The sequence below is a fragment of the Ranitomeya variabilis genome, chromosome 2, assembly GCF_051348905.1.
Source record: "Ranitomeya variabilis isolate aRanVar5 chromosome 2, aRanVar5.hap1, whole genome shotgun sequence".
NCBI classification, from domain to species: Eukaryota; Metazoa; Chordata; class Amphibia; order Anura; family Dendrobatidae; genus Ranitomeya; species Ranitomeya variabilis.
Genome location: NC_135233.1, coordinates 1006685579 through 1006702390, shown reverse-complemented (window position 1 = coordinate 1006702390; position 16812 = coordinate 1006685579). Strand labels below are relative to the sequence as shown.

The window sequence follows — 16812 nt, the reverse complement described above, 5'->3', positions numbered from 1 at the left end:
ACCAAAGTTTGCTGGGTACTACTGCTACATCGCGGCACTAAATCAGTAAATGAGGTCACATTTTTACGACTTGCTTATCCCAGTAGTGTAGGTGTTGCAATACAACCCCGTTTACTACTATAGAGCTGTGATGTAACAGGGGCACCAAACAAAATTCAGTTACACAACGGCTGTTAGGGCCAAAGTCGCCACGTTGTCCTAATCTTATTGTTACTTATTTTCTATTTAGTCATCCTAAAAACGTTAGTGAATTCTACAAAATGTTGAAGATGGCACCAGTTTGCAATTTATTTACCAAATGGCACTGCCATCTACTGTATAATCTGGAATTAACCTTAACCTACAATGGTATGTAAAAGTTTGGACACCCATGGTCACAATTACTGTTATTGTGAACAGTTAAGCAAGATAAGGTGTGGAGGACCAAGCAAAATTTTGGTGAGAACAGCTCGTAGGATTGCTAGAGAGGCAAATCATAACCCCCGCTTGACTGAAAAAGGAGACTCTGGAATTGTGGTACATTGTTCTACTGTTCAGAGACACCTGCAAAAATATGGCCTTCGTGGAAAAATTAGCAGAAGAAAACCTCTCCTGCGTCCTCACCATAAAATTCAGCATCAAAGTATGCAAAAGAACATCTAAACAAGCCTGATGCATTTTGGAAACAAGTCCTGTGAACCGATGAGGTTAAAATAAAACTCTTTGGTCAAAATGATCAAAGGTATGTGTGGAGAAAAAAGGGCACATAATTTCAGGAAAAGAACATCTCACCAACCAGTAAGCACGGGGATGAATAAATCATGCTTTGGGGTTGTGTTGCAGCAAATGGCACGGGGAACATTTCATGGGTAGAGGGAAGAATAGATTCAATGAATTTCAACAAATTCTTGATGCAAACATAACACTATCTGTAAAAAAGCTGAAGCTGAAAAGATGGCTTCTACAAATGGATAATGAGCCTAACACACATCAAAATCCACACTAGACTACAACAAAAGGCACAAGCTAAAGGTTTTTACAATGGCCCTCACAGTCCCCTAATCTGAACATTATTCAAAATCTGTGGCCAGACCTCAAAATAGCAGTAAATGCAAGACGACCCAGGAATCTTACAGAACTGGAAGAATTTTCCAAGGAAGAATGGATGAAAATCCCTCATACAAGACTTGAAAAACTCTGGTCTGGCTACAAAAAGCATTTACAAGTTGCGGTACTTTCAAAATGGGGTGATACCAAGTACTAACTATGCTGGGTGCCCAAACTTTTGCATCAGCCCATTTTCCTTTTTGTAATTTTTAAAATGTAAAAGAAGAAAATATACATATATTACCTAAATTACAAAGGAAATGTGTCATCTTTAACTTTAGACCTTTTAGAGATAATTTCATCTTCAATTTGCTTAACTGCTCACAATAACAGCAATTTTGACCAGGAGTGCCCAAACTTTTACATGCCATCGTATAATCAGGTAATTAAAGAGGATCTGTCACCAGGTAAAAGTGGACGTATTTTATTCTCACTGCTCCCCTAAGTATTTAATTAATTTTGTTTTTTAAATTGGTGCTATTTTTTCTGTTTTTGTCCTGGGGGCATTGCTCACAAAATCCTTAGAGGGATCTTCTGCCCTCTGGCATTGGATATACACAACATTTCTTCATGCAAACAGGAAGGTTTTCCTATTTAGAGTTAAACCATCGGGATCCACATGAGGGGGCACTAATGTTGGCGTCCAAACTGAACATTTTGTCCTGCGATATTATTTGCCTTGGATCTATTTGTTTAATAGCCTTACACTGTGCCAAACGGTGGTGTACCAGGCAGGTCTTGGCCTCATTTTAGGAGGACAAGATTTTTGCTCTTGCTGGGGAAAAAGTGAACAAACAGCAACATGTGACCTGATTCTTCTCCTGCCAGAGAGGCCCTGTGTGCCGGGGACTGTGCGCAGGAATGACATTTTCTATTGATGGATTTCTTTGCATTTGCTGATTTTTACTTGATCTTTAACACGTTCTGCTGTAGATGCTGAAAAGTCCCCCCATAATTAATCCTGGAACACAGGTATATAGTTCATGTATCTCACGTGTCTGTATGTAGGCACCAAATGAAGCACAAGCTGCAAGAAATCATGAATGAAAGTCCGTTCGATTTTTACTCTTAGGTTTGAGAAAGAGTTAACTTGATGGACATAGGACATTTCTGAGCTTATAAAACTTGTCCGACTTATAACATAAACTTTTCAAAAAGCAGGGAATGTTGTAAAATTGTAAGAGCAGTAATGTAATATTCACCGGCTGTAACCCTCATCACTCCAGTACTGGGCTGCTCCAACAGTTTCCATTAGTCCAGACAGATCCATTTTTCAGTTACATGACCACTGTCACCAGTGATTGGCAGCAGCCAGCGGACAGGGGATCCTCATGGGATATTATAGACTATGCATGGGATGACAGATTCTGTACCAATTCATTTCTTAATACATCTCTACCGAGGTTTTTTATATACAAAGACCAGTGTCCCATACATAGACATCATAGACTTAAGTATAACTCTTTCCTATAGGAGCCATTTTTTTTCTCTTTACATCCTTTATCATGCAGGTTAACTAATTTGATATTGTTCTAAATATCGGTGTTTTATGGAAGTGATGATACTATATTTTTTAAATGTTTCTATCTTTGAATTGGGAAATAAGGGGGATTTAAAGTTTGATATTTTTAAAACATTTTTCAATTCATTTTTATTTATATAATTCATTTAATATTTATATATATTAAAATTATTCAGATGGCAGCCATTAGCTCCCGTAATTGTGTCTGGGGGGGATGGATGAAGGGTGAGCGCTGGAAAGATTGTGCTACGCAGTCATATCAATTAGATGATACTGTCAGAAATTGAAAAGTGACTCATTTTCCTTGTAACTGGGGTCAATGTATCGGGGGAAATCAGGTAAAAGCATATAAACATTGAAATTCTCCCCAAAGGACTGTTATAGCCTTATGGAGGGGGGCACAATATGTGAAATAAATTAAAACTAAATAAAGTAGGTGATAATAAATAAAGAGGACAAGAGGCTCCTCGGGGTATGATGCTGTGTAATAACATAATGCGGGTAGATGCCGTCACACAAGGTCAGATCTTGAGAGAGAAGATACTATTTTTGCAGTAGACTGATATTCATCTACTAGTCATTTGCCGACTACTTAGTGTTCATTTATCAGCTCCGAGTAAAAGCAGAGACTAAATAAAAGCTGAGTCGTAATGAGGAGATCCTGGTCCTATTGGGATAGGGGCTCATCCATATGAGACTGGCACCTCTGTGTCTTCTAGAGCTGCATGTAGGCACCTGCACCATGTTCACACTAATGCTGGGCTATACATTGCTTTCAGATTTTTAGATTTGTTAAGTAACGACCTCTGCACTTTCAAACAACCTGATCTATTTTGCCGGGCAATATGCAAATAGACTATCTATCTAAATAGACTGCTATATGCACCAAAAACAGTTTTATCCTGTATGGGGGTTTCCTAACTCTTGCCCAAAAGTAGAAAGTAGTTATGTCCTTCTTAAAAGTAATATCTTTTTGTGCCCTCTCAAAGTAATTATGCCCCTTAAAAAAATAATAATACCCCCTTTAGTGCCTTCCCTTTTTTTAAAATGAATTTTGCCTCTTGTAAATATTAATAGGAACCCATATGTTAGGTGTTGAGCTCCCGCCGCTGCACAGGGGGAATCTCGAACCATGTCCGCTGCTGTCTCCCATTCTTCTCCAGCCTCAGTGGAGCCTGCTCAGCGGAGACGTCGGTCCCAGCGTCTGGCTCAGGCAGATACTGTGCACTTGGTTACTGCTGCTCTTCCAGGTCCAGCCATTGTAACCAGCACTGATCAGCAGCGAGCAGACGCTCCTGGGATGAAGTCCTGCTTTTCCTCTACTGAGCATGCCCAAGGGACGACCTCTCATTGGAGGTCTGGGTCACATGCTCAGGTCCTGTAGCAGCTCCTATTGGATCACTAGGAAGGTCCCGGAGAGCTTCCGCTATAAAAGGTTCTCATGGCTGCACGGCCATGCGCTAGTATGAACTTGATAACATGTGTGTAGATGAATGACTGTCGATGGTTGAAAGCTCCTTAATCATTCCCATTCCTTGTGTTGTTGACTGCTCGCGAATGGTGGAAGCTATCTAGAGCCCGACAGTGATACCTGCACACGTAGCACACGTTACAGTGCCTTTTTTCAGTGCCTGTCTGTACGGCCCCGGCTCAATCAGTGCGCTTTCCTGACAGCCTGTCAGTGTAGGGTGGGAATTCCCGCTTGGACTCTGCATCTGACTCGGGGCGTCCTCAGGCGCAGGCTCAAAAGCCACTGAGGGTCAGAGCGAGTCCAATCACCAGTTTAGTGGGGGTGATTCATAGGGATCCCACTAATGTCACCCCACTAGGGTGCAGCATATTTTGGCGACTCTGTAAAGCAACAGAGTTCGCTTCCATACACACTGGTTCAAGTCTAACCCACGTGTGAGCAAGTGTCCATCCGCCATTACTCAGCAGCAGGTGTCATCTCTGCACGGTGGACCCCGGGCTGCGAACGCACCTCATATCTACCTCTATTATTTGGTGCATTCTGCAAGCCCTAACACCATACTAGTCTCTTAAAAGTAATTATTACCCGAATAATGTTCTCTGCAAATTAATTTGTTTAGATTTTACATTCCATTGAGAAAGTACTCCAAAGTGATGGTCACTAGCTGCCCTGTGTAACCTGTCTACTGCCTGCTGTAAATTGTAATCCGTCTTCAGCAGCAGAGACACAGACAGATTACAGGAAGGGAGGGCAGGACATGCCTCTATCTCTGCTCCTCCTCTCCTGTCTGTCAGAAAGGTGGAGCAGGGCTAGTCCTTGTCTCTGCTCCTCCTCTCCTGTCTGTCAGAGAGGTGGGGCAGGGTGAGTCTTTGTCTCTGCTCCTCCTCTCCTGTCTGTCAGAGAGGAGGGGCAGGGTGTGTGTCTGTCTTCGCTCCTCCTCACCTGTCTGTCAGAGAGGTGGGGCAGGGCGTGTCTCTGTCTCCTCCTCACCTGTCTGTCAGAGAGGAGGGGCAGGGCAGGTGTCTGTCTCTGCTCCTCCTCTTTTGTCTGTCAGAGAGGAGGGGCAGGGCATGTGTCTGTCTCTGCTCCTCCTCTTCTGTCTGACAGGGTGGTGGGGCAGGGCATGTGTCTGTCTCTGCTCCCCTTCTGTCTGTCAGAGTTGGGGCAGGGCATGTGTCTGTCTCTGCTCCTCCTCTTCTGTCTGTTAGAAAGGAGGGGCAGCGCATGTGTTTGTCTCTGCTCCTCCTCTTCTGTCTGTCAGAGAGGTGAGGCAGGGCATGTGTCTGTCTCTGCTCCTCCTCTTTTGTCCTTCAGAGAGTTGGGGCAGGGCAAGTCTTTGTCTCTGCTCTTCATCTCCTGTCTGTCAGGTAGGCAGGCTTTTTTCAGATCAGGGCTAGCAAGCCCTTAGACAACCATGCTGGAAAATGAGGGAAAGAAAGTTCCTGTACCTAAAGTGTGGACAGTTAAACTGATAAAGAGGAATCACCCACTCAAAATAAAGTGGATGGCAAGTTACAAATCATAAGAACCAGAACAGTTCTTGGACATGTTAGACTGCTGTATGCACCAAAAACATTTTTACCCTGCTGTGGGAAATGAGGACAGCAAAAACATACTTTACTGCATTTAAATCTCATCTACAGTTGAATTGTACACCTTTGATTAGTCATTAGTAGTTCTTCTTGGGCACATCTACTATGGTCAATTCTGGATCTACACTTCCGAAAGTTTCCTCAATGCTACTCGTTAGCCGCCTGTATTGTTTTTCTGATTTTGATCATGGTCCCAGAAATAGAATATCCATGTCTGGCGTTAGATGAGTGACATCAAACACCCCCTGGTGTGACATCTACATATCTCACATCCCCCCACAGCTACCGGACTTCTTAGAACATCCCACATGCTCCTGAAAAGTTTCAATAAATCATTTCGCAATGCATCTAGAAACCCACACCGTTTATATGAATGCTATTTGTTTTGTCTAATGAGACTAAAAATCAAGTTGTATTGTATGATAAAAGTATAAGAGAGTGCATAAGGGAGAACATAATATCAAAAGACCAGGCGGCTGTTGTGGAGACCTTGAAGAGAGAAGTCCTAGCCTGCTTGGCGCGTTGCCCTTTGCTATTAGTTGGCAGTATTCCCCTCATCAGAAGAACTTCATTGTTAGCAAATAAGAGGGAGATGAGTTGGCAGAAAGACCATGAGAGGAGAATAGAAAACAGAAATTAGAAAAAACAGACACCATAAAGAGTTTTTTTCTTATATGGACCTCCTATGTACAGAAAGAGAAACCTGGAACTTCTGTTTCAGGATGAAAATATTGACTGCATGTATTTTTTATCCTTAGGTTTTTGTGTTTTGCCACGCTCTGCTGCAGCTCTCGCAGCTCCTCTACAGCGCTTACTTTAAGAGCAGCCTGACCACAATTGAGAAACGTTTTGGCCTCTCCAGCTCTTCTTCTGGTCTTCTCTCAAGTATCCATGAGGTAGGTCGAACATAATTTGCCAACATTCAAAGTATTTGTCTCAGAGACATTTTTCAGCTGTTTTTCAAATCAATGAGGCTGGGATGCAATACCAGACAGATCCCACACCCAGGAGGGGCACTGTTCCTACAAGAAAAGCAGTAATCATAGACTCTCGTGACATAACCGTATGAACCCTCCTACTTTACCATTATCGTAGATTTCATCTTATAATTTGTTAGACAGGGGTGACTTGTGGTTTGATCAATATAATTATGTTCACAATGTGCTGATCTTTACTTCCTCTGTTTCAGATTAGTAATGCTGTGCTGATTATCTTCATAAGCTATTTTGGATGTCGGGTACATCGGCCTCGAATTATTGGCATTGGTGCCTTACTCCTCGCCCTTGGGACATTCCTACTGACAGTACCCCACTTCCTCTCAGAGAGGTATCAGTACACATCCCTAGAACACGGTATGTTCACTGTCAGGAGAAAGCTCAGTATTTCAAAACCTATTTGTATTACTATAAGTTGATTTTAATGCATATTATTATTAATATTATGACTTAAAAAATCTAGGAAAATATCAGACCTTTTTAATTGCACTGAATGCCGTGCTGATCCAGAAGAAGACAGAAAACAAGCCTCGTGAAGGGAATCTGTCAGCAGGTTTTTGCTCCCTCACCTGAGAGCAAAATAATGTAGGAAAAAGACCCTGATTTCAGGGATGTATCACTTAGATTACTGGGTGCAGCAGTTGTGACACAATTAGAGTTCTTAGATGTAGCATGAAGCAGAGCTCAGAAAGCTGCTAATCACAAGAGGGGGTGTCGTGCATCTAGCAGTCATGTCAGACCTAGTCCAGAAGTGATAATATATTGGTAATAAAACCTTCACTGTAAGTTAACAGCACACAGACTAATAAGCGACACAAAACTGAATTCTGTGTTTTAACCCCTACATTATGCTGTCCTCAGAATACATAGCAAAAACCTGCTGCAAGATTCCCTTTAAGTGGTTTCCAACTATCGCTCATAATCTAATTTGTGGAGAGGATTTCCTAACTCTTGCCCAAAAGTAGAAAGTAGTAATGCTCCCATTGTGCCCTCTTAAAAGTAATTATACCTTTTTGTGCCCTCTCAAACTACTTTTGCCCCTTAAAAAAAGAATAAAGTGCCCCTTAGTTCCTTCCCTTTTTTTAAAGTAATTATGCCTTCTTTAAATATTAATATGTCCCCATATTGCTCTGTTAAAAGTAATTATTATCCCAATAATGTTCTCAAAATTATGCTCCATAAAAAAAACAATGTCCCCATAATGCACACCCAAAAAGTATTATTGCCCTCTTAAAAGCAATTATGCCTCTTGAGTGCCCAAGACAGAAAAATAAAAAAACTTAAACCCAACCAACAGGAATCCGCTCATGAGTTTCCTATCCGAACCCAGGTAGGTCAATAAAACCAAAGAAATGAGCCGGAGTATAAGTTGGCATACGAGAAAAAAAAAACCAAAGTAAGCATATATCCTGTAGTAAGTAAATAAATAGTAATAATACATGTAGATAACATAGGGGACTTATTTAACAGTATTTTAATCAAAAAAGCTTAAAAGCCATCCCACGACAACAAGGTGCACCCATTCGGGATGGTCCTATCCTGTCTCTAGTATTAAAACCTCCCCTTGTGTCAGTCGATCTCAATGTTGATAAGGGCAGAATAGGATAGGGGTGCAATGGAGTGACCTGATCACGGCCTCAGAATCTTGTCAGCTGTAGGCTACCTGCAAGATGGAGAATATTAGGGGAGAGAGACAACAGTTTCCTGCTCAGCCGTAAGGTTCAACTACATTGGTATCCTGTTGATGCCTATACAAATGAAATTAACGCTCAGGGGATCTGGAGCACTAAGAGGACCCAATTATGTACGTTCTCTTGCACCCCAACTAACCTCACTACTGGAATAGACATTTAGAGCAGTAAACACAGCATGACTAGATCAGAGCCTAACCTAGAAACTGACAAGGCCGGTAGTTAACTCATAGGCAGCATAGTCAATAAAATTTGACTTATTTTGACATGTGGTTTTATTGGACAGGAAATAAGACTCATCATGAACTATGCACAGGAGAAAATAGGACTATGTATGATACAAGGACAAAAGGCCAAGAACCTTCTCAAATGAAAAACGTTGACTCCGGGAAGATGTGGGCGATAATGGTTGTGGGGCAGTTGCTGGCTGGAATTGGCACTGTTCCTATACAACCTTTTGGTATCTCTTACATAGATGATTTTTCAGAACCAAACAATTCACCTTTGTATATTGGTAAGTGATTAAATATAAGTAGAATTAAAGATATTGTTCTCATGTACGTATCTAACCTTTCTGCTTGTCTCTCCACAGCCATTCTGTTTGCAATCTCAGTCTTCGGACCAGCGTTCGGGTATCTTCTGGGTTCCATGGTCTTGAGAATGTTTGTTGACATTGGAAGAGTTGACCCTGGTGAGTAGAGATGGAGAACATACCCTATGTACTTGTACTAATGGTACATTTCTTAACTAGATAAACAGAAACAGGAACAACTGCACATACTGTATATCACAAACTCTTCTGTTCTCATTTTCGAAATGAATGAATTTTTCTGTCATGTTGCTACTTATCTAATTTGTTAATTTTAACTGTTATTTCTATGGTTTCAGGGGCGGTTGACATTAACCCACATGACCCTCGTTGGATAGGAGCTTGGTGGCTAGGTCTACTCATAGCATCTGGATGCCTTGTGATTACATCCATCCCTTATTTTTTCTTTCCAAAGAACATGACAACTAAGGTAATACATATTCACATTTTCTACACTTACTCATTTTGAAGGCGATTTATGAAAATTAACTTTTCAAGTCAACAAATTTTAATTTTGCTTTCATAAAATGAATCATGATTTTCTCTTGATCAACAACGAAGAAAATTAGGTTGAACTTGAAAGAGTTTTTTATATTTAAAACTTAATCTATTTCTTGATCTTTTCATTTTGTATTAATGACCAAGTGATGTCTAATGCTGAGCTCTTGACCATTAACCTTTGGTCGACTATAGTCAACCAATGGTTGACTATAAGGACCACTTTAGCGTTTTTGGTTTTTTTAACCCCCCTTGTTAGCCATCAGTAATGTGTGTACAGTGTGTTTATTAAAATTCTGATGGTTCCCGTCTTCGGCTGTTTTCAGCATTTCTCAAGTCAACTACTGCATCATGTGACCTCAACTAAGACATATTGTTTCAAATTGAAATGAAAGTCACTTTTTCAATATACGTCTATGAGACTCAGAATGAGGCTCTCATAGACTTAACTTAAGAAAGGAACGGTTTACGGTGTGAGCAATCAAGAAGGAGCTGTGATCACATGATGCAGGAGAGGACTGGATCAGTGCTGGAAATGGCAGAAGAAAGTGATTGGTAAGTATTTTAATACACACACTGTACATACATTATAAATGGCTAATTGGGGTGCAATTAAAAAAACTAAACAAAAAAAGCACTGGAGTGATTCTTTAAGCTGCCCATACACATTAGACAAGATGTGGTCACAGCTTACTCAGCAGGATCAGGCAGCAATCTAAAGCATATGGAGGTCAGACATCTCTCCCACAACAACAAACAACAAGAGAAAAATGATTGGATATGCTGAAGTGCAACATTTTCAATGTGCAAAGTCATACAACACTTATCTAGTGTGTATGGCCCACTAATAGCTAAATATCCAAGTGTTTTTTGAATGTTTACCCTTCTTTACTATCATAATGGGAAAAGAATCCAATTTATTAGATTCTCTCCTGTCCATTATGATTAATACTTTCACGGGCTCCCAATCAGACACAACAGCCTTTAAGGGAATCTGTCAGCAGTTTTTGGCCATGCAATCTGAAGACAGCATGCTGTAGGGGTTAAAACACAGATTTCAGGGATCAACTCTTATCAAGCTCCATGGTTTTGCTTGCTTGCAATGATTGTTTTAGCACCAGGAGCTTATCGTTGCTGGGACACAGCAACCATACCTCTTGGTCCGGCAACTCCCCCTCCTGTGATAAGCACCTCACTGTCTATGGACTTTGTACACAGAGAGTCTGGCGTGGGCGGGGTTAACTTTCTCAACTCTGCTGTATTGCTGAAGCTAAAAGCTCTGATTGTGTCAGAACGGCTGGACCCAATAATCTAAGTGAAACCTCATTGGATTCAGCTTCGCTTTGCCTATATCAGGCTGCTCTCAGATGATGTAGCAAAAACCTGCTGACAGATTCCCTTTAAAGACCTGTCACATGCTCAAAATCTCTCCAGCATTAGCTCCTAGTCTTCTCCCGTTGTTCTCTGAGTATTCTGTTCTGTTACTTTTTTTTTTAAATCCACCATATGGACATTTTATTTAGTGCACCCAATATGAAAATTTTCATGATATTTCTAATGAGGCGTTGCTCACAGGGTAAGTATGCATAACAGCCTAAAGACTGTGAGCAGTGCCTCCTTGGTAAAGACCATAACATTTGGCAACTTTGGTGCACAAAATTAAAAAACCCATATCTATTCAACTGTATGGCAGATTTATATATAAAAAAAAGGAAAATAAAACATTCATGGGAACAGCAGGAATAAAATAAAAGCAAATACTGGCCACATTTTTTCGACCTGGTGACATGTCCTCCTTAAGCCTTAAGATGACCAAACCTTAGAATAATCATCCAAATACTCCCTCAGACCACAGAAATATTTTCTCCAAGATTAAAAACATTTGGCAATGAAATTTAATTTAAATTTAATAGGTCTAATTCCTTCTTTTTCTCACAACCTCATATTTCGGGGGGTTGAAATCACTGGCATTTCTTTGGTGCGTACACGTTTAGTTTGCGAGATTGAGGTGTTCAACGAAGAAAAGTCAGAGCTTTGTACAATCCGACCAAGAATGTCCACACCGACTATTTTATATGGTATTTTACTTTATACATAAGACATTGTCATACCAAGACAGTCCTTCTCCACACAGTTGCCCAAAAGTGGAAAGGAAAGAATTCCCTAGTGTGGATAAACTAAACTTTACATTTAGCTCTACAGGTTCATGTAGGAAATGTTCTCCTGATCTTTCCTAGAGCTGGAGAAGCCAGATTAATAAGCATGATACTCCTAAAAATTATTTTCTATTGTCCCAGAGAACAATAGCCATGTATTTTTGTTTTTACTCTAGCTGATGGTTACGATTGATGATGACTTGTGTACTCAGCCATGACGTCTCAAACTTACAACAGCTTTTGTGTAGTTTCGGACTAGTTAATAATTTTGCATAAACCATGGAGAGGTCTTGTAAATATTTTCTCCTGTAATTTTCAATCTCTATAGTTATGTTCACACGTTGCTTTTTTTTCTGCTCTTTTGGCAGTAAGAAAAAGCTGTTTACGAAAAGCAGGTTTTGCTGCGCTTCTGCTGTTACTTTTTTGCTGCAGATTATATGTGTCATTCATCTACAATACTGGCTTGATAAAGTTACTTTCAGTGACGTAAAAGCAGCAAAATCGCATGGTTGGGTTTTTTTGGCAGCGTTTTCGCACTCATTGCTTTCTATGGTGAAAAAATGCTGCAAAAACACTAAAAGATTTGACAAGTTACAGTTTTCCAAAGTGCAGCAGTTTTCCAATTCAGTCAGGAAAAAGAAATAAGCAATCATGTGCAGGAGATTCCTGAAATCTCATAGATTTTGCTGCTACTGTAAAAATCAGCTTTGAATTTACATTAAAAAATGCATTAAAAAAGCTGCAAAAACGCAACGTGTGAACATAGCTTGGATCGGAGCAGATCTATTAAATGGAGAAATTTCATGAATCAGCCTTTTTGGAGAGCTCCTAATTTGTCCTACAACATCATGGACTCCTCACTTTTACTCCAGCAAGTGTTTGTACATGGAGATTGCATTTTTTAACCATAGATTTCCACATATTTTTTTGGCCAAGTGCAAAAAGATTCTAACTGTGTTTCTTTTTTATTTTCGGTGTCAGAAGTCAAATACAGAAGAGAACGTTCTCAGAAAGGTCCCGGATTCCACCAGCGATGAAAGTTCTCTATCCGGTTTTATTAAAAGTAAGGAGACAACACCACAGGGACACCACGGCCAGCCATATCACAGGAAGGGCTGAGCACATGTTATTCCTCAAGTCAAATGCTGAGCGCTGTGAATTTTTGTCCTTGACACTTCAGTGACAAACAATAAGACAAATCTCATGACTAGGAAGATAAATGTTGCCCAACCTACAAGACTGGATGCAGCGCTGTAAAAGTTCACAATTAAGAACCTGCTTCCTTAAAAACGTTTCCTAAATTATGACTCCTTTGATACCAAATTCAATTTTCAATTTTGGAGTATGATGATGAGAAAAGTTGTACTCTAATTTCTTTTCACCATTTATAACTTTTTTTTGTAATTTACATGCAAAACTTACCGTAATTGGTCACATTTGGTGGAGATTGTATGGTTATTTTCCTTTTTTCAATGGTGATCTAACTCATCATCATACAATTACTGTCAGAGTGCTCCAAGCTTTGATATTTTGGGACTGGTGGTGACTTTGTAACGATCATGTAGGGTTTATGGTTTTTTTTTTTAGATATGGCTGGCCATGGCCAATAATAGTGAATTCATTTTCTTGTCAACATTGTGTGGGCCCTAACAAAAATATTCATGTAGAACCTGGGGCAGACACAGACAGAAGAAGGCTGTCATGCAAGAACACTATATGGGCCCTTTGGAGTCAAATAGCTCAATTCCATCTGCTTTAGGTGAGATTGTGGCCCCCTTACCTCTTAGACCCCTGTGCGGCTGGAAGATTGGCAGATTGCACCAATGGCATGGTTTTTACTAGGAAGAGTTTGGAATTTATGGTCATTGTAAAGGTTTCCTTACATAGACTGACTTTTCAAAACACTTCCAAATGGTAATTTTCATGACCCGATCATTTCCATCAAGCATCATCATTATTTCACAATATCTGTTGAAAAAAAGACAATATTATGCATCGATCTACTGCGGCTAAACAAAACTATTCAAAACTGAACATGAAGTTCTTGGTTAACATTTTGATCAAAGCGTAAAAACCCACTGACGCATTACAGTGAACTGTGTAATGGATGCCTATTCTAATAAAGGGGTATTCCCATCTCCAAGATCCTATCCCAATATGTAGTAGGTGTAATAATAATAATAATATTAGCAAATACCTCCAATTAGAAATGTAGTATAGGTCTTCTGATTAGCTTTGTTGCTTACATTATGTGCAGGGCATTGCAGGATACCTAAGCTACTGCACTGCCCTGCACATGGGGTAAGTGACATAGCTATCAGTAGACCAATACTGCTTTTTTCATTAGAGGTATTTGCGAATATTATTGGATGGAAATACCCGTTTACGTTTGATGCTGCATGGTGGCCATCGCCAAGAGGTGGCAGGTAAAACCACACAAACTCACAGACACAGCACCACAGCAGAAATGGTCACTACATAGCACCAGTACCTGGCGAACAAATCTCAAAAACTCACCAAACAGACTAATTAAAGTAGGCCAAATGCCGTGCTAATACCAAGAAAAAAAAATAAGGGGCAGGATAAAAACACATCGAAACAAACTCGATTATCCATGAATGAGCCAAGAGCCAACAGTTTTTGAAATTGACAAGATACGCTAATAACTTATCCATTATTATTGTTGAGGGACAACTAATATATGGGCAGATAAACATGGGATTGTAGAATCACACAACACACGTTTGATTTTAGCCCATACCCGTAGAGACACATGGATCTGCATTGGAGCTGCATACAGAAAAACATCAGTGCTCTGGTATTTGAACCATTTTGATAAATACTCATATATTTGATGTAATAGGTGCACTGAGCTTGTATTGTAGAAAGTATAACTTTATAGAGTAAACTCTGAAGTCAGGTCATTGCCGGGATTAAGGAGTTAATACGCTTTTTGATTTACGTGGCTTTACAGGTAAGGTTTATAGCTTGGCAGCGGTTTTGAGAAGATTTACTCCGAGCATTGAAGTGATTAGCGCAGGATAGGAAAGTGTAAGGTTTTACCTCCAACTACGAGTGTATCGGGTCTCGCACAAAGCTTCTCTTGTTTGCTGCAATGACCGTAAGTTTTCCAAGAATTTTTTGGCACGCTTCATAGTCAATCACGCAGCCGCTCAGGAACATTAATAAAAAGAATTTTTGGCAAGAACGCTCTGAAATATGCATCCAACTTGGCAGCGTTAGTCAGTAAGCACTGACTGATGTCCCGGAGCATTTAGTTACAGGACAGAATACGTGGAATTATAGACTTTTTTTCTCAAGATAAAATAGAAGTAAATAAATAAGCTGAAAACTAATAAAACTACACCTCTCATCATTCGGCTGGCTGCTCCGAGTACACGCAGTTATTGCACTCACATGTCAGACTTTATAGATGACTTTGTAAACCTTGCAATGATACTTTGACAGCTCGGTTTCCACTTGGCTGGAGTTACTGTAAACTGATTTGTTAAACATTAGTAGGGTTTTTCAGGACAAGCTCTGATCCTAGGGACCCTACAGAACCCAGTTCTGACATGCGTTGAGTACAATGTATTTTCTTTGGGCAGGACGCCATTCGCACTTCAGAACCTAGCAGGCAAGTAGCTGCCAGATGTCGGCCATTCTGTTATCAGTATTTAACCAAGCACCTTGACTAGTGACGGGAAGTTGGGTGGAAGTCAAGTGCCCATCACAGATAAGACTGATCTGGAACAGTTAATTCCCTGCAGTTCTTTATACTGGAAGATCAGAATTTATTGGGCAGGGCTGCCCCTTGTGAAGATTATTGTGCCCCTTATCCAACCTGAGATAAGAAATTGCACAGATGAACTGTTTAACTACCAAAATGTCGTCCCTTTCAGTTGGAGAATAACAGCTATGGGGTGTTACGTTTTCTCAGAGAATTAAAAAAATTAATTACCGTAGCTCACATTTAGTAATACTGCCTAATATTTAGAGAGCCTAAACTTGGCTGTGGCAATTATAAAATGCTCCAAAGTTATGGCAGTGGCGCACAGAGCTGGAAGTAACTAATCATCCCTTCTACAGTGGGGAAAAAAGTATTTAGTCAGTCACCAATTGTGCAAGTCCTCCCACTTAAAAAGATGAATGAGGTCTGTAATTGACAACATAGGTAGACCACAGCTATGAGAGTCAAAATGAGAAAACAAATCCAGAAAATCACCTTGTCTGATTTGTCAAGATTTATTTTGCAAAATATGGTGGAAAATAAGTATTTGGTCATTAACAAAAGTTCATCTCAATATTTTGTTATATATTCTTTGTTGGCAATGACAGAGGTCAAACGTATTCTGTAAGTCTTCCCAAGGTTGGCACACACTGTTGGTGTATGTTGGCCCATTCCTCCATGCAGATCTTCTCTAGAGCAGGGATGTTTTGCACCTGTCGCTGGGCAACACGGACTTTCAACTCTCTCCAAATGTTTTCTATGGGGTTGAGATCTGAAGACTGGCTAGGCCACTCCAGGACCTTCATATGCTTCTTACGAAGCCACTCCTTTGTTGCCCTGGTGGTGTGCTTGGGATCATTATCATGCTGAAAGACCCATCCATGTTTCATCTTCAATGCCCTTGCTTATGGAAGGAGGTTTGCACTCAAAATCTCATGATACATGGCTCCATTCATTCTTTCATGTACATGGATCAGTCATCCTGGCCTCTTTGCAGAGAAACAGCCCCAAGGCATGATGTTGCCACCCCCATGCTTCACAGTAGGTATGGTGTTCTTTGGATGCAACTCAGCATTCTCTCTCTTCCAAACACGACAAATTTTGTTTCTACCAAACAGTTCTACTTTGGCTTCATCAGCCATATGGTATTCTCCCAATACTCTTCTGGATAATCCAAATGCTCTCTAGTGAACTTCAGACGGGCCCAGACATGTACTGGCTTAAGCAGGGGGACACGACTGGCATCACAGGATCTGAGTCCCTGGAAGCTTAGTGTGTTACTGATGGTAGCCTCTGTTATGGTGATCCCAGATCTATGCAGGTAATTCACTAGATGCCCCCTTGTGGTTCTGGGATTTTTGCTCACCGTTCTTGTAATCATTTTGACCCCACGGGGTGAGATCTTGCATGGAGCCCCAGATAGAGGGAGATTATCAGTGGTCTTCCATTTCATCACACCAAGCTGCTTGCCTATTGCAGATT

At 40.5% G+C, this 16812-nt stretch overlaps 1 protein-coding gene across 1 annotated transcript in view; it reads left to right on the top strand.

Moving 5' to 3' along the window:
- SLCO2A1 (solute carrier organic anion transporter family member 2A1) overlaps window positions 1–16812 on the top strand; it is a 59696-nt gene that overhangs the window by 18527 nt on the left and 24357 nt on the right. The window contains exons 2-7 of the mRNA XM_077291273.1: window positions 6430–6567; window positions 6861–7023; window positions 8644–8871; window positions 8950–9048; window positions 9246–9376; window positions 12582–12663. Of these exons, the coding sequence (XP_077147388.1) occupies window positions 6430–6567; window positions 6861–7023; window positions 8644–8871; window positions 8950–9048; window positions 9246–9376; window positions 12582–12663 (841 nt within the window). The remainder of the gene's footprint in view (window positions 1–6429; window positions 6568–6860; window positions 7024–8643; window positions 8872–8949; window positions 9049–9245; window positions 9377–12581; window positions 12664–16812) is intronic.